General features: G+C 52.0%; 2 protein-coding genes and 1 pseudogene across 4 annotated transcripts; 2 read left to right on the top strand and 1 right to left on the bottom strand.

Annotated features, from left to right (window-relative positions):
* Window positions 1-1,240: 1,240 nt before the first annotated feature.
* Window positions 1,241-2,865, bottom strand: scp2b (sterol carrier protein 2b). The gene is made up of 5 exons (XM_086116330.1): window positions 2,686-2,865; window positions 2,295-2,385; window positions 2,098-2,227; window positions 1,909-1,988; window positions 1,241-1,762 (listed from the first exon to the last, which is right to left on the bottom strand). Exons 1-5 carry the CDS (start codon window positions 2,712-2,714, stop codon window positions 1,667-1,669), a joined length of 426 nt encoding a protein of 141 aa, XP_085972456.1. The 5' UTR covers window positions 2,715-2,865; the 3' UTR covers window positions 1,241-1,666.
* Window positions 2,866-3,096: 231 nt separating this feature from the next.
* LOC147201962 (carnitine O-palmitoyltransferase 2, mitochondrial-like) lies at window positions 3,097-9,611 on the top strand. Of its 2 annotated transcripts, XM_086116329.1 has the most exons (10): window positions 3,097-3,343; window positions 4,007-4,169; window positions 4,771-4,851; window positions 4,934-5,040; window positions 5,342-5,822; window positions 5,935-6,165; window positions 6,430-6,722; window positions 7,080-7,376; window positions 8,247-8,627; window positions 9,485-9,611. In XM_086116329.1, coding segments are annotated over exons 1-9 (1,983 nt in total). In that variant the 5' UTR covers window positions 3,097-3,342; the 3' UTR covers window positions 8,576-8,627; window positions 9,485-9,611. The 2 variants fall into 2 exon arrangements, with proteins under 2 accessions (XP_085972455.1, XP_085972454.1); XM_086116328.1 differs by having other exon boundaries at window positions 3,097-4,169.
* Window positions 9,612-9,836: 225 nt separating this feature from the next.
* LOC147201961 (trafficking protein particle complex subunit 8-like) lies at window positions 9,837-22,571 on the top strand (annotated as a pseudogene). The gene is made up of 21 exons (XR_015101440.1): window positions 9,837-9,985; window positions 10,631-10,736; window positions 10,833-10,964; window positions 11,675-11,899; window positions 12,865-12,970; window positions 13,048-13,241; window positions 13,875-14,038; window positions 14,413-14,487; window positions 14,699-14,801; window positions 14,877-15,034; window positions 15,114-15,535; window positions 16,180-16,333; window positions 16,416-16,512; window positions 17,068-17,136; window positions 17,216-17,273; window positions 17,435-17,635; window positions 17,759-17,860; window positions 18,141-18,280; window positions 18,360-18,449; window positions 18,547-18,917; window positions 19,851-22,571. The product of XR_015101440.1 is annotated as a trafficking protein particle complex subunit 8-like (transcript).
* Window positions 22,572-22,763: the final 192 nt, after the last annotated feature.

Here is a 22,763-nt window from a genome sequence, read left to right as displayed (position 1 = left end):
CAGAAAAATGAGTTGAGTGTCCAAAGTCGGCCCCCAAAAATATTTCTGCGGCTGTTTACTGTCTGTGTCAACAGCAACTGTGGAGGCCACTTCACAGATCAAGAGCAGCAAGGGGATGGTTCAAGAAAAACAACCCAAAGCAGAATTCCAATGAAACCACACCAGTGTCCAAAGTGGCGCACTTCCAGACAACCGCGGTTACTTGCTCAACTTGAATGCCGATGCTGGGAAAGCAAACTGAGCGATTCAGTGAGTGACACACAGACACACACACACACAAAATCCAAAAAACTGCAGGTGATCTTACAAATGTGGGGATGTGAACATGTTGCGGTGTGTCCTCCGCACACGCTCACACCCTTTTTTGTTGTTATGACACAAATCCCGCTGGGCTCCAACACGAGTAATCCCGATGTGAGCACCGAGCAGAAAACTGGGTCACGTCAACAACACGAGTGCAGCGAGCGCGGCAATCTGGAAGCTTGTTTCAAAAACTGGCACGCAGAAGTGGCTCAAAACACAGCAAATTCTTTCTCGTGACGCACCATTCGGTGTGAGCTACAAAAAAAAACAAGCACCATCGCCCGTGTTGTCAGAGAGCCGAAAAAACGTCCAGATGATCAAAGGTGGAAAAGAAGTAAATTAATACGCCGCTCTGAAACGGAAAACACGTGTCAAAGTCCATCTCTGAGGCCCTCCTGCCTGCCTGAGGTGAGAGGAGGGCCGCATATGTGCAAGCCTCGAGAGGCTCAGCTGGCCCAAGTTACTACGGTTTTAAAAAAAAGCAGGTCAACTCATCATTTGGCTGAAGAAAGTCATACAGTCCTGCTCAGTCCCGCAAGCCATCTTCCTTAAGTACGACAACTGCTGGCCCCGCCCCACCAAAACAGAATGGGGGGGGGGGGTTAATTGACTTTTTTTAACAAGTCATTCTTCAAAGAACGCTGAAATTTCATCTGTGCTGTGTTACACATACGTACAGCACATTTGACAATAATAGAAATTTTACATTGTCATTTTTTGGGTATTATATATATATATATATATATATATATATATATATATATATAGATATATAGATATACAGTATATATATATATATATATATATATAGATATACAGTATATATATACACACATACGTGACTGTACAGTAATAGCTAGTTTATTTTCTCAATAGATAAAAACTGTAAAATAGCGACCATAGTAGGGTTGCAATTGTTAATGAATCAGATTCAAAGCACTTTTATTCACTTTATTGCAAAGAGGACATGATTTCAAATGGCCGGCGCATAAAATGCAAAAGCATGCATTCCGACGGCGTTAGCAAGTTGGTCGCAGTGGCACGCGCCCATCGGTTTTCTCAAGCGCCGCATCCTCACGAAGGGCCGCGGGCGCGCCGGCAATCACGAGGACGTGCAGGCCGGACTCTTCCATTCACCTCCCGTGCTTGTATTTGAAATCTGTCGGTCCTTGTTTTCCAGAGTACAGTTTGGATGACACCAACGATAAAGATGGTTGACACCTTGCAGACAACTGAGGCCCACGTCGTCTATGTACATTTTTGTTCCCTCCTCAAATGTGGCGGCTTTTATTCAGCTGGTACTCGTGGGACCGGAAGTGGAGTAGAGTCGCGTGACCGCCGTCCCTCCCCCGCCTGCGGGCGGCTACAGCTTGGCCTTGGCGGGCTGCAGCTGAAGGTTCTGCAACTTCATAGCCAGGCCCATGTTGCCGGTGATCTTCAGTTTGCCCTGGAAGAAGGCCTGCGCGCAAGCAAAACAAGGCCAGAAAATTGCCCGACAACCAGTAAACGGCCATTTACAGTTGGAGAGCAAAATGTCGACATCTATTTTTTTTTTTAGACGGATATCTTGACAGCTCTCCATAGTATATATGTCTGCACGCATACCGTCTGAGGGTTGATCTTTCCCGTCATCAAGGCGAGCAGGTCAGAGTCAGACATGGCAATGGTGCAGTCCGCTTTCTTGTCTGCCACACAAAGATTCATTCATGCGTTGTACTTATTTTCGCATTTTGAGTCAAAAGGCCATCTTTACGAGGTCAACTAGGCGGTGGTGGTGAGGGGCGGGGGCGGCACCTGTGTCGTTGTGCACGCATCCTTTGCCGTTCTTGACATCCACCAACCACGTCGCCTCCTTGCCGCCCGGACCATCCTTCACCTTGAATGCAAACACGCCGCCGATCTTCTTCACATACGCGTCGCCTTCCTGCTCAAACATCAAGTACACGTCACATCCTGGAGTGACCTTTCACCTTCACCGCCTTCCTTCTCACTTGCTGCAGCTTCTTGTTGATCTCCTGGAACACGGCGTGAGCCTTGAAGCCCTCCAGCCCGTCGCTGGCTCTGCACCACGCGGCCACAATCCTTCACAAAAGCGTTAGGAACAGAAAGAAACCGATTGCAATGAACTAAAATAAAATCACTACTCGTCATGCGCATGCCCACGCAGCACGGAGGGCTGGCACTTGAGTTCCAACAACCTCACGTCATGCAATGATAACCAAGAATTTCCAACAACTGATTGCAAACCAGTTGGATCGTGACAACTTTTCTTATCACCCGAGATCAATTAATGCCACCACCCTGTACGTAACAAGTGTGTTATAATACAGGTGATTTCGGTGAAGAACACATTCAAGCAATGTGTAACCTCGGCGTTCGTACCTCAGTGGTGGTAGTTGGTGGTCGGGCATTTTGGGGGCAAAAAACTACGTAATGCTGGCAAGAAGGAGAGTTAGTCAAAAGTCTCTGAAGCCGTCGGCGAACTTTGCTGCCGCAGTGTTTGCTAACTGCGCTTCCGGGTTGGCTCCGCTGTCTGACGGCGCGATAAATCGACGTCAGAGTAAGGTCACGGTCAGCGCAGTTTTCAACAAATGGATTAAGTGGTTCAAATAACGGATAGATGAATTTCGAATGTACGGGCCTCACATTGTCGGTTTGTACTCTCCGCGTCGCGATACAATAACGTCCCGCGATGGCGTCATGACGTCTTGGTGGATCCATTTGTTATTGAAAAACCGAAACTCGATCGACTCGAAATCCACGAGAATGGATCAAAAACCAGGCGCAGCGCGCACAAGAAACTGCAACAATGCAACCTACTGGCCAAAAGGTCGCACTGCGGTGGTCATATGTTGAACTCGTGCTCGCACGAATAAAGTCTAATTTGACGTAATTATTTTATTACTTATTCTATTTAAAGTTTTAAATGTGAGAATTCCGAGTTGACCGTTAACTCATCATCATCGTCATCAGACATGCGTCCATTAAACACCATTTCCAGACTCGATCCAGCCCGTTCCAGTGGGCTTCTTGGCAGCAAGTTTGTAGCTGTTAATGATCTGTTTGCCCGGTCTATTGTCTTGAAATTGAGTACTGCAACTGTTTGTTTTATGATGGCTCACCTATTTGGTTCTTATTTTTGTCATCGTTCTTTTAAAGTTTGATGTGTCTCACTGTGCTATTTTAGAAACCTGCCTTGGGACTACGGCTGAAAACTAACGTTTATGTTAAATCCGGGCATTCATTGTTTATTCTTGTGTTGATTAATGTGCACCGCCCCCCGCCCAAAAAAACCCCAACAACAACTCGGGTGTGGTCTTCGGAGCATGACGTGTTGGTTTATAAAGTCACGTGACATGAACGGACTCGTAACTTCCTGAATCTCATTCGTATCCCCTCCTTTTCCCCTCCAAAGTGTGAAGAAAGTAAATTTAAGAAAGAACATAAAATATGAGTGTCAATGTGGGTAGAGTCCAGTGTGGGAGTCATCTATGTGGCAAAGCTTTGCAACAACGTTAAAAAAAGCAACGAAAAGGAAACATTTGAGCGCTCGCAAGCACCCTACGGAAGCCGGTTGCTTGGGAAATTAGCCGTAGTTGCTAAGGAGTTAGCTTCAAGTGACAGTTCTCACGCGTCCTGTGAGTCTCTTTGTCAAACAGGTCTCTTCGTGTGTGTTTTTCCCTCCTTCACGTTATGGCCAAAGTGCTCTCCGTGGATACTTTGAGGAAACCAGCCGGTTTGATCCATTCGAGGTGGTTATGTTGGGCGCTGAGCAAGCGAAACTACGAGACGTCGTCGTCGTCCTCCTCGGAGTATTTGCACAGAAGCCTTGTGCCAACGATGCACTATCAGAAGAGTTTACCAAGGTGAGAACGTCACTTTAACTCCCCACAAGGTGATACGTTCAACGCTTTCGTTGAGTGTAGGTGAAAGTGCACATTGGAAATCACCCAGTGGCCGCTAGAGGGCCACTGGGTGAAAACAACAAAAAACATAACATTTTTTGCCTAACTCAAATTATCCGCAAAATGAGGGTAGTTCGAGCGTGTTTTTTTCTCCCCCTCTCCCTCCCTTGTGGTTTCTTTCTGACTTCCGTATTGAGTGAACGCTGGCGCGTTTTGGCTGCCGCTGCTCAACCCGTATTGTTTTGTGTTTTTTGTTATTGTAAAGTGTCCTTGGGTGTCTTGAAAGGCGCTTATAAATAAAATGTATTATTATTATTATTTGTACCTTCTCTGTGCCATTCCAGAGTTCGCCAGGGGTGCCCCAGTCCGGTCCTCGAACTACCTGTTTTAGCTCTCTCTCTCTCTCCTCGGATCGTTGTCAGACTTTTGCAAAGCTGGCCGATGAGCCGATCATTTGAATGAATACAATTAAAACAGGCAGGAGAGGGGCTCTCGAGGACCGGATTTGCGCAGGCCAGGTCTAAATGTTACCTTGAAATCGACCTGCTTTTGCCTGGTCCAGGTTGCCCGTTCCTAAACTGGAGGACACCATCAGGAGGTACTTAGCCGCTCAACGGCCTCTTCTGGACGACCGACAATACAGGTTAGGATCAAATGAAAAAGGTCATCAGCATGGACAGTTTTGGTGAAAATCCAAATGAAACATCGTCTTTGTTTTCCTTAAGCGACACAGAGAAGGTGGCCCAGGACTTCCTGGCCGGTGAAGGCGAGAGGCTCCAGGAGGAGTTGCTGGCTCAGGACAGAAAAAACAAGCACACCAGCTACATCTCAGGTGATGCTCCAGTGACCCTGGATTGAGAGGAAAGCAATCAACTCCAGTGGTTGAAAAGTGTGGCCTTGTGACCAGGCCCTGCCGCACCACTTAATGGATGAGAGTTAGGAATTGATGAGAAGTTGACGATCAAAATAACGGACAAATTGTCCAAGTCATCAGCACTTCAGCCTCATAACGGGAAATATTCTCTGATTTGTATTGCCCAAAGTGGCTGGGGAGAGGAAAGCCTGGGGGTGTTTTTTTGTAGCCGGCCCCTGCCCCCTGCCCCCTCACCCGCGCACGCCGGTGTGTGTTTCAGGCCCGTGGTTCGACATGTACCTGTCGGCGCGTGATCCGGTGGTGTTGAACTTCAACCCCTTCATGTCATTCAACGACGACCCTAAGCGCGAGTACAACCAGCAGCTGGTGCGCGCCGGCAACATGGTGTGCTCGGCCGTGCGCTTCATGAAAACGCTGCGCGCCGGGCTGCTGGAGCCCGAGGTGTTCCATCTGGACCCGGCTCGCAGCGACACGGACGCCTTCAAGAAGCTGATCCGCTGGGCGCCCGCCCGGCTCGCCTGGTACGGCGCCTACATTGTCAACGCCTACCCGCTGGACATGTCGCAGTACTTCCGCCTTTTCAACTCCACACGCCTGCCGCGGCCGGGCCGGGACCGGCTCGTCACCGACCCCGCGGCGCGCCACCTGCTGGTCATGAGGAAGAGCAACATGTATGTCTTTGACGTGCTGGACCGCGACGGCAACATGCTGCCCCCGGCCCAGATATGCGACAACTTGAGGTACGGCCGCTCTCCAACGCGCTGCGATGGCACCTGGCTCACACACAAAGAGCTCTCGCCTGTCCTCAAAGTCCATCGCGCTCTCTCTTGCGCACCTTTCTCCGCCCCGCAGCTACATTCTGTCCGACGCGATCCCGCCACCCGACTTCCCGCTGGGGGCCCTGACGACGGAGAACCGCGACGTGTGGGCGGGGCTGAGGGACAAGCTGGTCGCCGAGGGCAACAGCAAGGCCCTGACCACGGTGGACAGCGCCCTCTTCTGCCTGTGCCTGGACGACGTGGCGCTCAGCGACGCCGTCGCCGTGTCGCACAACATGCTGCACGGCGACGGCGTCAACCGCTGGTAGGCGCGCCAGTAGGCTCCTGCTCCTCATTCCTGAGCCGGTCCGACGCACGAGTTGAACAGCGACTTTTTCCTCCCGAACTCCTTCTTCAGCTAAATATCAGGCAGCTGCACGAAGCGCACAGACGGCTTTGAACTAGTTCCGGCACAACGCGCAAGACAGTTCGGCACACCGGGCGGTCTTTAGGCTCGCATGCCGAGTCGTCGTACTCGTGAGTGCGCCTTCACGACCGCTCAACTCCATTTGGTTTTCTTCCCCCGCAGGTTTGACAAGTCGTTCAGCATCATCGTGGCCCAAGACGGCCACGCCGCCATCAACTTTGAGCACTCGTGGGGCGACGGCGTGGCCGTGCTGCGCTTCCTGAACGAAATCTACAAGGACACCACCCGCAAGCCGCTGGTGCACCCCGGCTGCGCTACTAGCGCCCGCTCGGCATCCCAGGTGCGGCGGCTGAGTTTCAAGCTGGACGATGAGCTGCGGGCCGGCATCAAGCGGGCCAAAGCCGGATTTGACGCCGCCGTGTCGCAGCTGACCATCGGCGCCATGCACTTTACAGGTAACGCCCCCCTTTTATCAGGAACCAAATATTATCTATTCATTTGCTCAGTTTGGGTCCTGCCGCGGGCCTCCGAAAAACAGAGGCTGGGCTGCAAAGGGCCCCTGGGCCGTAGTTTGGACACATCTCACGGATAGTAGCAGCAGCGTGCCGATGTCAGTATTTCCTCACCTGAAACATGTTTGACTATTGTGCAGAAATGCACAACGATGAACTACAAACAGAACAAGGTGCCACTAGGATCCGCCTAAATAAAAGCAAAAATGTCCGGAGCACGACAATCCCGTACACAAGTCGACTGACGTGCTGGTCGCGTTTTTTGTGGATGGGCTGCAATGACACGAGTTTTCCCTTTAGGTGGCGGTAAGGAGCGTCTGAAGAAGTCCAAGCTGAGCCCGGACGCGGTGGCGCAGCTGGCTTTCCAGATGGCCTTCCTGCGGCAGTACGGCCAGACGGTGGCCACGTACGAGTCGTGCAGCACGGCCGCCTTCAGGCACGGCCGCACGGAAACCATCCGCCCCGCCAGCGCCTTCACTAAGCGCTGCGCGCGTGCCTTCGTCGGCGAGCCCGCCAGACACTCCGCCGACGGGCTGCTGGACATGTTGCGCCAGTGCTCCGCCTACCACGGGCAGCTGACCAAGGAGGCCGCCATGGGTGAGGTTGACCCCCGGCTTTGCAAATTCACTAGCACGCCACTCTGTGGCTCCTCCTGCCGCCGCCCCCTTTTGCTGGTGGCTGGGGTTCGTTTGTACGTCGCGATGATCCAAGTTGCTCAGTCGTCTGGGCCCCCTTGGCAAACGGGTCCGGGGTGAGGGACCAAAGGAAGCGCGGCTCCAAGGAGCCCACGGAGGAGGACAAACGTCGCGACGTGTTTCCCCACACCCGGGCGCGGGCCAGCCGCAGGTGGAGCTCGAAGGCAAGCGCCCGGTGGCCTCCGAAGTCGAGGCGGCGCAAGCCCTGAAACCGTTGGCGCAAACCGGTGAGAAGGCTTGCCGTCAAGCTGAAGAAGTCGTCCTCTGGGACCTTTATGGCCTGTGGAACTCCTGCGGCTAGCAAGTAGAATGTAGCTTTGTTTCACAAAGTAGCTGGGGGGCTCTGGGCTTCCCATATGGGGGGCAGCAAAAAGCACTTTGAACCGGAAAATTGGTTTTGATTGAAAAGATGCAAGCGCACCGAATCCAATTGTTCCACTTGGATCTTTAGCGTGAGATACGCACGGAATCGCCTTTGTGGGAGAGGTGTCTCCTCCAAGGAAGCGGCACATCGACTTTCCTGACTCGACTTGAAGTTTGCTCCAATATAAGCAAAAAGTCATCGCAGGGCACCGTCTCAAACTGAGCCGCACCACGTGGAACCCAATGCTCATCTCACTGAATCTTGAGACTTCCAAATCCAACCGTCCTGGAATTGGTTATGAATGTCAACATCTTTTGAGTCGAGATGCGCAGCGCCGCTTAGTCGGGATGAGCTCTACTGCTCGTCTTTCGGTGTCCCCACCTTGACCCCTCCCCGTTTGTTTTTCAGGTCAGGGCTTCGACCGGCACCTCTTCGCCCTGCGCAACCTGTCGGCATCGGCCGGGCGTCCGCCGCACGAGCTTTACGCCGACCCCGCCTACGCCGCCATCAACCACAACATCCTGTCCACCAGCACGCTGTCCAGCCCGGCCGTGCGGCTGGGCGGCTTTGCCCCCGTGGTGCCCGACGGCCTGGGCGTGGGCTACGGCGTCCACGACGACTGGATCGGCTGCAACGTCAGCGGCTACCCGGCACACGACGTCTCGCGCTTCTTGCGGTGCGTGGAGCGATCCCTCCGGGACATCTTTGCCGTCCTGGACGGGAAGGCGCTCGCGTGACGCTGCCGGCCTTCCTTCCTTCCTTCCTTTTCGAGCTGGCAAACATAACGGGGTAAGTGGAAATCATGTGATTGTATGTCCGGCCACGTTGCCACTTGTTACTGGCAACGAATCATGCCACCCAACGTGTGTGAATAAAATGTATCCATTGATTTGTATAAAAGACTGACAGGCGCAATAAAAAATGAAGCGAAAAGTATGTTCTATTGATTATGGAGGATTATTGGGGCCACTGTGAGCAGAAAAAAAAGACTCCTTGAAGTTTGTGTTGTTTCAAATTTAATGAGACGGAGATATTTCCCCCTCAAAAATTCTAGTCTTAAGAGGAGACATGGGAGGGACAAAGGCTCGCTTAAGATTTTCTGGTAAAAGGCCCTTTAGGTGGTCAATTTGAGATTCATCAGTCTACTTTTTTCAAAGTCTTATTGTCAGGGTAAATAGGTCATTGTTAAGGAGAAATTTTTGTTGTGTCATTTTGGGGGGGGTCTTTAAAAACAAATTGTTCTTTTTCAAGATGAGTCGGTTGTTTTCAATTAGTCATATCCCAGAGAAATCTCAGTGTAATTGTACATGTACAGGGGGGGGGGATATATTTGACAAAGTTGTTTCATTCAGAGGGGAAAAAAGTGCATTTTCAAAATCTTGCACAAGTGGTCATGTCACAAGAGCGAAGACAGCCAACATGAAGCCTCTCCTCTCCCTAAAACGTTGCTTCTTGGCTCCAAGATACGACTCGGAGGTGCCAAAAGGATATTTTCGATCTTGGATACGACTTTGGCCCGAGTGCAAAAACTAGTCGGGGCGTGAGCTTTTCCACCAATCGCCAAGCCACCACGTGTGCAAAAAGGGGCAAACCTGCAACTCTGCGGGGAAACGCCACCCTGCCTTGTCTTGTGTGTGTATTTGCAGGACCAGCTGGATGACGATGCGGTTCCCGCCTTGAACTCCTGCGCTGATGAAAACGGCGGCGACGCGGCGGAGGAGGCTCGTTCTGCAGACACCGGAATGGTCCAAGGTTCAAGCAAATTTGCCTCCTGTAAGACAAAGTACCACCTATAGTGCTGACCACTTTTCGGACGAGATCTCATCGTGGTTTTTTCCACACACAGGCGCCACCTTCATACTTGACAGTTCGAAATAGTTCAAAGTAGAGGAAGCGGCAGCGGCGTCGTGACCCGTCTTCTCCTGTGCACCATAGAAGGAGGCTGTGCGGACCCAAACTCGGCGAGCAGCTCGGGCGCCCTCGCCGACGCCAAGAAGGGCGCCGGGGAGGCGGAGGTGACGCCGGGGACCCACGGGGCGTGTCTGACCCTCGGTGACCACGACCCCATCCGCCAGTTCGTCCAGGAGTTCACCTTCCGAGGCCTGCTGCCTCACATAGAGAAGAACATCAGGCAGCTCAATGACCAGGTGCTCAACACGGGCGCTCAGCTATTGTGTAGGCCGCGTTCCCTCCTCCGGGGCTCACCGACACGTTGAACCCGAGAGCTGCTTCTTGGGTACTGAATAGGGCCACCGGTTTGATACGCGCTTGAGGAAATGGCAAACATGCTTTTATTGTGAAACGTCAGCCGGGAAAGCTGCTGCGGGAAAGCTGACGAATTTGCGAGATTCAGCTTAGTCTTTGAACTGAATCCAACGTTACAAAGAAGAAGAATGGTTGCTCATTCCTGAAAGCTCACGCCAAAATGCACTTGGAAATGCTGCTTGCGCCGGGCCCTCTCCTTCCTCCGCGCTCGCCGGTCCTCCTCCTTTTTCTATATACTGTAGCTATCTAGATCTACATATTTATAGATAGATAAAATGTGTGCATGTATATGTGTTTAAATATCTAGATGGATGTGTTAGTCTCTCGCAGATTTTCACCAATTGCATGTTGGTCTTGAACACATTTTTTTACTATGGGAGAAAATTTTGCGAGGATGAGAGATTAGCAAACGGCGAAGGCAAATCACGGCGGGTTCAACGCGGCGTCGCGTCATAGTCCTGCGTCCCGCCACGAGTCCGAGGGGCTGTCTTCTTCTTCAGATGATCTTGCGGCTGTGTCCCTCCCAGGAATATGGTGCTGGCCGAGCGCTGCGCTCTTGTCAGCACAGAGATTCTCAAGAGTCAGGGGAAATATTCGGAAGCTGCCACGCTGCTTATCAAAATGACCAGCGAGGTAAGGAATCCTCAAGGTTGTCATCAAGTAGTGTCGCAAAATGAAACGGGCTTCAGTTTCACGCGGGATTACTTTTGCTTTGTCCTTCCCGACCAGGACTCGGACCTGCGCAGCGCCCTGCTGTTGGAGCAGGCAGCCCATTGCTTTATAAACATGCGCACGCGCATGCTGCGCAAGTTTGCCTTCCACATGATCCTGGCGGGTCACCGATTCAGCAAGGCGGGCCAGGTGAGCCACCGATGCAGTCACATGAAATCGACTCGAGACGCCAGTTGTGGGACTTTGTACTTGCTAGGCTAAAGGGTCCGAAGGGCTCCGCTTGAGTGTCGCTTGAGCTATTTGACGAGGCGAGTCTCGCATCCATTTGAAAATCTGTCATCGGATCGTTCACTTCACAGACAAAGAAGCAAATGTGTCAATATATGTTGTGGCTTGGCAAGACTGGGAGACAACCTTCAAATGTAGGGGAGGGCTCCACCTGACTTGGATGATAAACATTAAAATAAACAAAAAAAATCGACACACCCCTGGCCAAATGGTAACTTTAGATCAAGTTTAATAACAGAAATGAGACCAAAACCATTCAACTTTTTTTTTCTCCTGGACCATAAATTCCTTGGGGGGGAAAAATTCTTCTCCTGAAGCAAAGTGAGGGTTAACACCAGTGTGAAATGAATGGTGTGGTTGTCCTTGTGTGGAAACTGGCACGTGGTTGTGTGCAGGATGAGCCAATCACCATTCAAATTCATGTAAAACAGGTCAATGTTCACACCTGCCACCATTTAGAAAAAAAAAAAAAGTTTGGAATGATTGATCTCGGTTGTCTTATTTTACAAACTTGACGTCAAACAATAGTGCATGCATGCGTGTGTGTGTGCGTGTGCGTCGACTTGCTTGACTCCCCCTGTGCTTCCTGCTGCGTTTGACTTGGGCCACAGAAGCGGCACACGCTGCGCTGCTACTGCCAGGCCATGCAGGTGTACAAGGGCAGGTCGTGGTCCCTCGCCGAGGACCACATCAACTTCACCATCGGCCGCCAGTCATTCACGCTGGGCCAGCCCGAGAAGGCCGTGCAGGCCTTCAAGCAGATCCTGACCAACGACAGTCGGCAGACGGCCACGCAGCAGGGCGCCTTCCTCAGGGAGTACCTCTACGTTTACAAGGTGACCGCTCTCAGTCGGCTACGTGTTCTTTCCCCACAGCGAGCGCCGTTTGACACGGGCTACATTCGGTATCTCCGCGTCTGTCATTTTGTTTCCCGTTATCCTGATTCGGGCTGCTGGCCGATTAAAACGATCGCGATCAATTTCAGGTTGATTGCGGTGGTCAGCCGCGTTGACTTGAACAAATGTGCGCAACAGCAGCCGGTCACAGTTGACCTATTCCTGCTCCACTTTGGTGCGTGTGATGTGACATGAAAATGTTATTTAATTTGACACCAAAATCGAATATTTGTTCATAATGTCACATGGCGTGTGGCTCTTTGCTTTGAGAACGCCAGCGAGCCTCTTGTATGGCAGAAAATGCTGCCCTCTGTCAGTCGGAGTTAGACATTACAACCAATGACACCTTGTAGCCAAACTCCCCTCCCGGCCATGCCCGCAATCAAGTCAAATTCGCCATATAGAAATACGCCGTGTACCCCGTCCCGAGGCAGGCTTTTTAAAACATTAATTGGCACACACTTTTGATACAATTCAAAGACATTTAAAAGGCAGATCATATGTTGAGAGAGTAATAAGAATGGATAAGAAAAACAGGACTGTAAACGAGGCGTTTACAGTCAACAAATCCCGTTTCTTCCAAACAAACTTCTCTGACAACACACTGTACATCAGTCCTGCCCAAAGATGTACATGACAAAATGAACCTCTAGCCATTGCTTTCAGGAGGTGTAAAAAAAACAAAACAAAAAAAAACAGGGCTTCAACTTCAATAATCGTCAGCGGAGGCTGGGCCGAGCCATGCCATCGGCACTACACGCGGGCCCATCGCATCACACATGCCGGCTTTTGAACTTTTCTGTTGTTGTTGTTTTTCAATGTACAGTACTTTGTAGCTTTACAAACGGTCGAAGTGCAACAAGCACGTCCTCTGACGACGCTTGCCCTTTGTGTGTGTTCTGCAGACCGTGATCAGCCGGAGTGGCGTGCGCCTGCCTCACCTGCCGCTGCCGTGCATCCACAGCGCCGCCACCAGGGTCTACTTCGGACACGAGCGCCGCCTGGCCGAAGGTAAAGCGTCGCCCGGCAGCCGGCTCCAGCGGGAGCTGGCGGACTGCTCGTGATGTGGGCTGGCCCGGCGTTCGCAGGTGAGAAGCAGGCCGCCACCCACGTGTCGCTGGACCAGTAGTATGACGCGGAGCAGGCGTCCATGTGGTGCAAGCTGGAGGAGCAGCTGGTGGCTGCCGCCAATCGAGGGGGGGTCCCCGCTAACTTCCAGCCTAGCCAGTGCTACCTCAACAACCAGACGACAACCAGCGCCACCCGCCGGCCGTTGTAGAAGGTACGGCAGGGATAGATTGACTCGCCAGTTGAATTGCTCAAGGAGCGTGCTCGCAAAGCGGAAGCGGTTAGGAAATAACGTCAATCCAAATAATGATGGCGAGGACGGCAGGGAGGGGAGAGAGGGGGGCAGCACTTCCCTGAGTTCTATCGACAATTTGGAGAAATAGCGGCTTCCCATTGCCAAAAGTCATGCCTTCAACATAAAAGCATGCTTTGACCACACTTTTGTTTGGCCGGCTGTTGGTCTATGGAGCAGCCGCACTCAATTCTGTGCTTCTTGAGGTGTGACTGCCGAGGATGCCGCCCCCGCCATGTGGCCTTAGGAAGTGTGCCCAAACTCTTTTTGTACTTTGTACTTTTGTTTTGAAGGTCTGACTTTCGACAGGTTACCCATAGTTGCCGTCAGTAGAAATAATAACGATTTCATCACCGTGAGCCAATGAAAGAAACGGGTACCTCAATCGGACCAATAAACAGAGAAAAACGAGGTTCCGCTCTGAGTCGTCTGTTGCGGGGGTGGGGGGGGGGTCTGGAAAGTAACCCCCGCTGGCAGATGGGAGATTACCGCACGGCTGACTTTCCGCCGCTCGGTGAAAAAGTGCTGACGCTCTTGCGGCTTGCTGGTGCGCAGAGCCGGTGGTGGTGGAGGTGATGTTCAGGAACCCTCTGAAGGTTCCCCTGGCACTCTCCCGCCTCTCGCTGCTCTGGAAGTTCGCGCATTACGGCCACGCCACTGACGGCGGGGAGGATGCCAGAGAGGAACTCGTCAACAACCTGGACGCCTCGGAGCAGGAGGTGGGCATGCCTTTGTCCTCACGCGACGACTTGTCCAGGACAAGATGTTTGTTTCGTGTCTATTTGCGTGTTGGGCTGCATCTTTGTGTTTTTTTCTGCCTTGTTTGTTTCTTCCTGTGTATGCGCTTGACTGTGCTAGTTTGACTTTCTGTATTTGCTTGTTTCCTCTTTTTGTTGGCGCATGTGCGCGCGCACTCATTTTTGTTTGTATTTTTCTATGCGCGTCGTATGTGTTGCTGTTATCCGTTTGTTTTTGTGTTTCTGTGAAGGTGTGTTTGTTTTGTTTGTACTATATTTTAGTTTTGTGGTTGGTTGGTTAGGCGCATTTATAACAGTTTGTGTGATGGACTCTTTCGCCGCGTTTGCCTTTCCAGACGACGCAGAGAGACGACCTGGTCACCACCGAGACCATCCTGGACTTTCACTTGGCTCCTGAAGAAACCAAAACGGTGAGTGGACGGACGCCACCCGCTTCGCAGCATTAGTAGCTCGGTCAAAATCTTGACAGGCTCGCGTTCAAAACACCAATTATCTTCAGTAGCGTCTTCGGTAGCATTTGTGTACGAAACATCTCGAAGGTAGCAATCACTGTCAGCGCCTCGAACATGCGAATCTTGCCGAGGCCTCGAGCATCACACGGTTTGCGACGTCTGATCTCAGGCTCGGCTCAGGCTGCTGCCGCACCGGACGGGCTGCCTGAGTATCACGGGCGTGGTCTACGACCTGGCCGCCGCGTCCTCGCCAGAGACGCCCGACGACGACGGTAACCAGAGCGGGCCTGCCCTCGCCCATGTCCACCGTCAGTTACCTGACGCCTGGCGCGCCGCTCCTCTCGCAGGGCTGCAGAAGGCCGAGCTCGTGGTCGTTAGTGGGAAACAGGACCTGAAGATTCGAGGCCCGCGACTCAATCACACCAAAGAGGACAAAATGTTTGTGCGTTACGGACCCGACCGGCGCTTAGAGCCCATCATCACGCCGCCTATGCCCCTTATGGAGGTAATTTGTCTGCACGCGTGGACAAAAAACGGACTGGTCGCCAGCCCCCGTGACGCGTCCCGACTTTTGTGGGCGTCAGGTGTTCTTTCTGCAGTTCCCGACGGCCCTGCTGTGCGGCGAGATCCGTAAAGCGTACGTGGAGTTCTGCAACGTGAGCGACGTGTCCCTGTGCGGCCTCCGCGTGGCGTCCACTCACCCCGACTTCTTCACCTTTGGGAGCCCGTCGGCCGGCACGCCGCTCAGCCCCGCCTCGGCCGAGAACTGCTCGGCCTACAAAACCCTGGCGGCGGCGCCCGGGTCCGTAGCGGCCCATGAGACGCTGGTGTCGGCCGATGACTTCGGGCCTGCGTCGGACGTGGTGGACATCCCCGTCAGCGGCGTGCTGCAGCCGGGACAGTCCGCACAGCTTCCCCTCTGGCTGCGAGGACCCGACCAGGAAGGAGTCCACGAGATCAACTTCTTCTTCTACTATGAAAGCCCCGAGAAAGAAACCAAGATCAGGTCGAGACCGCACGTTGGCCTTTGCACTCGGGACCTCGGTTGCTAATTGACATTGATCTGTGGACTGTCTACTTCCACACTTTGTCACCTCTCGCTGACTGCACTTTAATTATTCGAGTCGCATCGCAACCTCCCTGTCCTTTTGTTCTGGCGTTCCCCACGGCTCGATCCTCGGTCTCATCCCGTTCTTAACTCATTGACCCCGGTGGACGTTTGGTCGTCAACTGTTTACTGCCAAGTGTGACGTTCAACACGTCAACATGGAAGAGGGTCTCATTGGGCCCTTGTCTGTCAAATTCCGGTTTAGAAACCACAGAGCTGACGAACAGAGGCCAGTACATGGCGACGGCAGAATAAACTGGACCAGACGCAACTAGAATTAGTCTGGTCCAGTCCAATCTCGTCAGGCCTAAATTGTTCACCTCATAACTCTGACCGTGCGCACTCGATTCAATTCTTTGCCCCCCCCCCCCCCCTGCATTTTTTCCCAAAGGTTCTATCCTCGATCCACTTTTGGAACATTCACCATTTTTTTTTCTTATTTGGTTGACTTTGGCCTATTTTATTTCTTCAGTCAAAAGTGGTGGTAGTAATAGTCGTGATGGTGGTGGTAATGATGAGTGCACGGCGCTCTTTCTCCTCAGCCACTGGGTCGTTCGCCACTCGGTGTTCATCTGCGCCAGTCGCTCGCTGAGCATTCAGGCTTCAGCCCGTGCCAGCACCATACCGCCTCAGCGAGGATCTGATCAAAATGGTGGCGGCACGCTGGTCTTCATCGATGTGGAGAACATCAATACGGTGAGCGTCCCGGCCCGCGGCGCTCGGGCTTGGCTCACCCCGCGATGCCACCGCTCACATCCGGGTTTCTTTGGCCTCCCAGAGCGAAGCTGGCGTGCGCGAGTTCCACATCGTCCAAGTGTCCAGCGGCAGCCGACACTGGAGCCTCAGCAAGTGCGTCAACCCGGCCAAGGAGAAAGGTAGGAAGTGGCGGCTGGCGCCCGCGCGCCCCTCGCGACGCCGACTGGCTAATGTTTAGCAGACAGCTGCTAACTCGAAACCAGGGGTCAGCAAAATTCAGGTCCCCGAGGCCCCCCTATCCTCCCGTGTTTTACACGTTTCCCTCGTCCAATACACCCGATTCAAATGACGAGCTGAGCATCTCAACGCTCATTTGCTGACTCCCGCCTCAGCAGCAGGCCAGGCGCCGCCTTCGACAGCCACACGAAGTCAGTCACGATGTGGAAAGTGAGAATGACAACTCCAAGTGGATATTAATCATCATCATAATACCTGCACCTTGCACATTTGGTTTGGCTAATTGGTAGAATAATCCATTTGAAAAAAAGTATCGGGGAGCTGCTGTCCGATATCACTTCCTGGTTTACGTGAACATTGATATCCTGTACATTGCTACACGCAGTTCTAAACATTGGCTTCTTGTTAGCATACATGTTAAGGTTTGGGTTGAATGCGCTTCTCTGGTAGATTTGGTCAACATGTTGGGCAGCTTTGTGTATTCTTGACTTTTTCAGACTGCAAAGTGAGCAGCAGAGAACGAGCCAAGCTTTGTTTCAGAGCCATGCCGTGCAAACCTCACCAAGGTGCGCCACCGCCGCCTCCGTGCGCGAGGCCGACAACACACTTGGGTCATTTGACTGTTTCTTGCGTTTGTGTCTGAAGCTACCTCGGAGGACGCCGACATGTTCACTTTTGCGACGTCCACCTGGGCGGCGAGCGGGTATGATGCCGACTTTGGTGCACGTACTGTACACGCAACTCCGTTTAGGCTGCCGGCGTAGGGTCCACACTTGCCCACGATGTTGGCCGCCTGGCCCGTCAATCCAGATAGAATGCAAAACGTTATTTGAATGCTAAATGGTGTTGTTGATGTGGCTGCAGATCGTCAGTTCGGCCACGCCGTGCGGCGACTTTTTCTTCCGCTGCCGTCGGACATCCGAGTCTCGGCGAGCCGACGCCTGCCCCTCGGGGCCGAGGACGCCATCGGGCGCCAGGAACCCCAGCCTGGACGCGAGCAAGGACCTGCTCCGCACGGTCGACGAGTGCGACCGGCTGGACCTCGACATCATCGTCATCTGGAAGGTCAACTCATCTGTGCTTGTGTACGCGCGTGTCTGTTAATGTGTGCGCTTGTACGAATGAACATGTTGTTCGTGTTTGTTTTGTCATCTTTTTTTGTTGTTGACGTCGAGTGTGTGCGTGCAGGCATACGTGGTAGGGGACAACAAGCAGCTGATCCTGGAAGGTCAACTCCACGTGGCGCTGCAGGCGGTGGGGAAGGAAGCCACTTCCCTCGCGCCAAAATAGGTGACATCTTTTGATGCCTGTTTTTTTTTTCTTTCCCCCTCCCTCTTTCTCTCTATGACAATTCAGTGTGCTCTTCAAACAAAATGTAGAAACAAACCATTTTGTGCATGAGTGCCGCTTGAGGTGATCTGTCTGCTTCTGCCCTGCGCACCTTTGCGAGTTTGAGCCTAGCGGGTCTGGCTTGCTTTTTGCTTGCTGCCTTGACCCTGATGCCGCAGTCGGTCTTTCAATGGAGTGATGTCGCACACGCCCACGTCTCGTGTTGCTGTTGTGTTGTCAGGAAGCTCAGGAGATGGTTCTACTCAAGTTCGAGTCGGACCCGCCTCCTGCCGCCGTGTTGCCGGCCACCCAACTGTCGCGACTCATCAAGAGTAACCTGCACTACTCGGAGACATACGCGCACAACTTCACGCGCGACAGGTTGCACGCACACACAGATAATGCAGACGAGTGCAGTTGTAAATTATTTACGTCTTTATTTGTTTATTTATTTGTGTAGTGTTTGTGTGGTTCCTGTTTCTTTGGTTTTGTCCAACTGCTACTGGACTGACGTGGACGTCACCGTAGACCTCAGGCACAAAACCAGCAGGTGTGCGCGCTCGTGCGCCTGTCAAACATACAAGAACGTGCAGGCTAATCTTTCTCTCCTCCTTTGTCGCCTGTGCATTTTTTCCCCTCTTTTGTAGTTCAAAGTGGAGCGAGTGCGCATGTAGCTTCGCTTGGGTGGGCCAGACTCGCTACCGGCTGTCGCTTTGTCCCCGTCAGACACGTCACCTTGAGCTGCGAGCCTGCTTCCTCGCTCCCGGCGTCTACAACATCAACACGCATGGCGTGTGCGCCGCGCCCACTCCACGTCAAAGACCGCGACAGCGCCACCCAGGCGGAGGTTGCGCAGCACAGCGCCGGACCGGCGCTTATTGTCATCGCAGACAGCGGCCATTGACTTTGCCGTGGCGCGCGCCACAAAGACAAAAGAAGAAGAGACCAAGGAAAGCAAAGATTGAGGCGCCACCAAGCCGGGAAGAGCCAAAGCGCAACACGGCACCACAGCCAACAGGTGAGCCGCCATCTTGAACAGAACACGTCAGTCTAAAGCTCGTGCACGGGCCTTCAGCAGGCTGAGGAGCTCGGCGACCAATCGCAGAGGACAACTAACTGACACCTGGCTGCTAATTGGCGCTGGGCCGGCTTTCAATCGGTCACCATGGCGACCCCTCTTTCGCCTCAGCTGAGCCAAGGAAATGAACCGGGCTCTGATTAGGAAAAAGAACCTTTTCTGAGTGAAACTTCTTTTGTAAAGACGGCATCAATACTTTTTCAGAAAGAAATAACAGCCCTGAACAACAAAAAATAGCCCAAATTGGAAAATAACCCATGCCCCCTCTTAATGAATAGTCTTTAAAAGCTAAAAAAAATCTGCCCCTCCACGTGATCCCAAACATTGATTTGACATACTTGAGGGGGGGGGGGGGATCAAAAACAAATTCAGACTTCTGAAAATTTCAGTTTTGATATTTCACTCAAGTTGTCAGATGTGTGCTCATGCATGACAGCTAAAGTTGCAATTGAGGTGAAAAAAATCCAATGAATTGCAATGGGGGTGGGTGGGCTGTATAAACCCTAAAATAATGCAAACACTGAAAACATAAGCTGGTTGAAAAACTGGCTTCTCCCAAATTAAAAAAAAAAAAACAATTTAAGCCAGACCTGCATACAGGCAGGGCTCAGCTTTAAAAGCATATTTCCAGTTGGGGGGTGGGGGGAGAGAATCGGGTGGCATCAAACGCAGCACACTTCCTGGCACCCTCTCCTTATCCTGCCTAAATTAACTTGGAGTTTCAAACTCTCAGCCCCATGCCGAGTGGAAAAATAAGGGTGGAGCTGGTCAGGAAATAGTTGCCCAACCTCAAATTTTGGGTTAGAGTGTAATGTACCCCAAAAAACCCCAAAACACAAGATGAGCAGCATTATGGTTTTTTTATTTCTGCAGGAGTCACTTGAGCGGGAAGGGACAAATGTGGTGGAGGGACGGCTCGGGACTCTTCAGCCTGTCCTTGCAAACGCAAGCTTCCGGACTTTGGTGGAACAGCGGCCTGCAAACGGGCTCCGGCTCGCCAGCTGGGAGGGACTCCAAATTCTGTGGAGACCCGAGAGGAACGGTGAGGCGCTCCACCGCCTAAACGGATGCGGTGCTGTAGCTGCCGACTTACCTTGGGCGGGTACGTTTCGCACTCGAGTTCTCCCACTTGTCTGTGGGAATTGTAATAGGAGGTTCGGCAGTAGACGTGATACTTAAAGGAGAGAGGAAAAAAATATTAAGTACCAGCCGGGTCAAGAATCAATTGCCAGAAAGCCGTCAAGCGTGGCAAAACTTATGCAACCCCCGTGGAAGAAAGACAGTCAAGCAGCAAGTTGCAACTCACAGCTCGGTCGGGGCAGCGAGGCGTGCAGGCGGCGAAAGTGGCCGCGGCCTCCCAGGGACACGCGGTCTCCACCAGGGCGAACTTGAGCTGGGTGATGGTGCCGATGGTGACGACGTTCTGTCACAGGAGAGCGAGCAAGCGTTTAGAAAGAAGGCGGACGCCAGGCGGCAAGCCAAACAAACACTCGACAAAGGATCTTCACCGCGCTCGTGAGCTGAGCCACTTCCAGCAAGGCGAAGTAATTGGGCCGCTCACTCTCCCGGTTGAACTTGAGCACCGCGTCCCGCACGGCGCCGACGCCCGTCGGGTCATCCAGAGGCAACAGCTTGGGGCACGACGGACAAATCAGCAGCAGCTCCTCGTCGGACGGCTCTGCAAACAAGGCGGCGGCGGCGGCGCCCGAGCTTCGCCATCAGCTCTCACCGCAACAAAGCATTTCACAGACAAGCACCAAAGCAGCGGGGCTCTCACGACCTGGTCGGGTGGTGCATTCGTGGCGGGTGACTTTGGCCGCGCCCCACATGACCCAAAACTCCACGCTGCAGATGGCCACCGCGCCCTGAGCCACCCAAAAACAACACTGTTTGCACATCAGACAGAAGCAGGACCCAAAGGACGCTCACCCGCTCATTCTGCCGCCACAGCTCGCACAGGGCCTCGGGTTTGGGGTTGCTGAAGTGACATTTGGTCTGCAGCAGCTTCACGTTGATGTCAATATGGCAACCTCCCGAGACCTGCGTGGGCAGAGCCGCCAGACGAGCGCATCTCGATCATCTCCCAAGGAGCAGCTCGGCCGGCCGACTTGCTCACCTGCCGGTATTTGCTGCTCTGCACCTCGTGCAGCCGGAACTTGAAGCCGTGCTCGTGATGTCGGTTGATGTGCCGGACGGCCACGCCGGCCGCCGCCTTCACGCTGTCCTCGCCGCACGTGACCGAAGAAGGCAAAGACTGAGGCGACACCAAGCCGGGAAGAGCCAAAGCACACCACAGCGCAGCAGCCAATAGACGAGCCGCCATTCTAACCGGTGACGAAGGGTTGCAAATTGAACACGGCGCGCTTAAAACCTCCCGCGCGGGCTTTAAAGCAGGCTGAGGCACTCCGGCGACCAATGGCAGAGGAACACGAAGGGCTGACACCTGGCTGCTCATTAGCGCCGGGCTGGCTTTTAATCAGTCACCATGGCATGCCTCTTTTGCCTTTGATCAGATATATTTTTGAGGAGAAAATATGTCATTGTTTAAAAAAAGGGGGGTGATTATTTTTCTATTTTCACATTTGGGGGGGGGGGGGAGAACATTTTACAGTTCTTGAGGAATGTGTTTTTCAACCAAAAAATAACTAGGAGAAATAAATATTTCTGGAAATTCAACCTGTGACTTTTGATGAATCACTAATTATTGTGTGTGTTTTTTTAAATCCATCAATGAATCGGGCGAAAAACACCTTTTATTTTCCATAACTTTATGTAACCAGGTGAACCTTACTTAGACGCTTGTAGTGAAGGCTTCCTTGTTTAACAAATGTAGCACTGTCACTTTAAGAGCCACACTAGATCAAAACACGCGGGAACATATGCAGCGTGTGAGAATCAGACCTGTAAGGGTGACATGCACGTGAAGGAGGGTCGTCGCTGAACTGTGCCCACTGCTTGTCCCAACTTCATACACCCATGATCGTCGTCGTAACCCTGGCGATATTCAGGTAATTGGTAACTAGTTTACCATGACGCATGTTAGGTGTTAATTTTGGACAGATGATTAATTAGTTGAATGGTATTAGTAGAGCACAATATCTGGAGTGGTTTGGTTTGGAGTTTGAAATCTACCACTAGTGAGTCGTGTGAACAGCTGTACAGCGTAAGTGTTCGCAATGTTATAAGATGTAAATATGTTTTTTTTTGACTGTGAAATTATATGAACTGTGTTATCTGTTCTTTAGAGGGGAGATCATTTGTGTTTGTCCACGTGCTTTGTACACACCCAACACACCGGAACATATCGAGTAAGTGTGGCTGCATCTCAAAACATTGGGTTGTAATGATTATTTGTTCTGCACTAAGAAGTATTGTGGCTTGGAAATAATGTATTTTTATTTCTGTTTCCCTCTGAAGCAAGCCACTGGTGTTGTCTATTGTGGCGTAATTGTCTTTAATCTGTTAGATGATTTTCTTTGATCTCTTAGATCCCTTTTCGAACTCTTTTAAAATTCAGTTTACATCTCAGACTTTCATCTTAAAGCTGTACAATTCCTCATTGTTCAGTCGGGAATAAAGCCCACATAAAAATTATTTTGTGTCCAGTCTAGTCCTTCCAGAGACTCGGCTACATTTATTCAAAAACAGAAGATTACTTGAAATTGACAGTGCAGATAATGCACAAACTTCATTTGAGTATGTGAGATGAAGTTCCACCCGAGGGATTAAAATGAGTGTACAGTACTTTATCAAAAAGAATGTCAACTCACTCAACACGTGCCTTTC

Source organism: Hippocampus guttulatus, chromosome 7 (genome assembly GCF_054856545.1).
Source record: "Hippocampus guttulatus isolate MCC_2025c chromosome 7, RoL_Hgut_1.0, whole genome shotgun sequence".
NCBI classification, from domain to species: domain Eukaryota; kingdom Metazoa; phylum Chordata; class Actinopteri; order Syngnathiformes; family Syngnathidae; genus Hippocampus; species Hippocampus guttulatus.
Note: the sequence above shows the minus strand (reverse complement) of the source record. Positions and strands in the feature narration are given on the sequence as shown.

Bases quoted from the DNA above. Each gene is read 5' to 3' on its own strand.
- scp2b (XM_086116330.1), bottom strand. From the start codon at position 2,714: ATGCCCGACCACCAACTACCACCACTGAG. The intron at 2,228-2,294 runs GTGAGAAGGAAG...ATGTTTGAGCAG, and splicing joins TCAACAAGAAGCTGCAGCAA to GAAGGCGACGCGTATGTGAA. The intron at 1,989-2,097 runs GTGCCGCCCCCG...TTTGTGTGGCAG, and splicing joins ATGCGTGCACAACGACACAG to ACAAGAAAGCGGACTGCACC.
- LOC147201962 (XM_086116328.1), top strand. From the start codon at position 3,997: ATGGCCAAAGTGCTCTCCGTGGATACTTTGAGGAAACCAGCCGGTTTG. The intron at 5,041-5,341 runs GTGATGCTCCAG...TGTGTGTTTCAG, and splicing joins GCACACCAGCTACATCTCAG to GCCCGTGGTTCGACATGTAC. The intron at 6,723-7,079 runs GTAACGCCCCCC...TTTTCCCTTTAG, and splicing joins CGGCGCCATGCACTTTACAG to GTGGCGGTAAGGAGCGTCTG.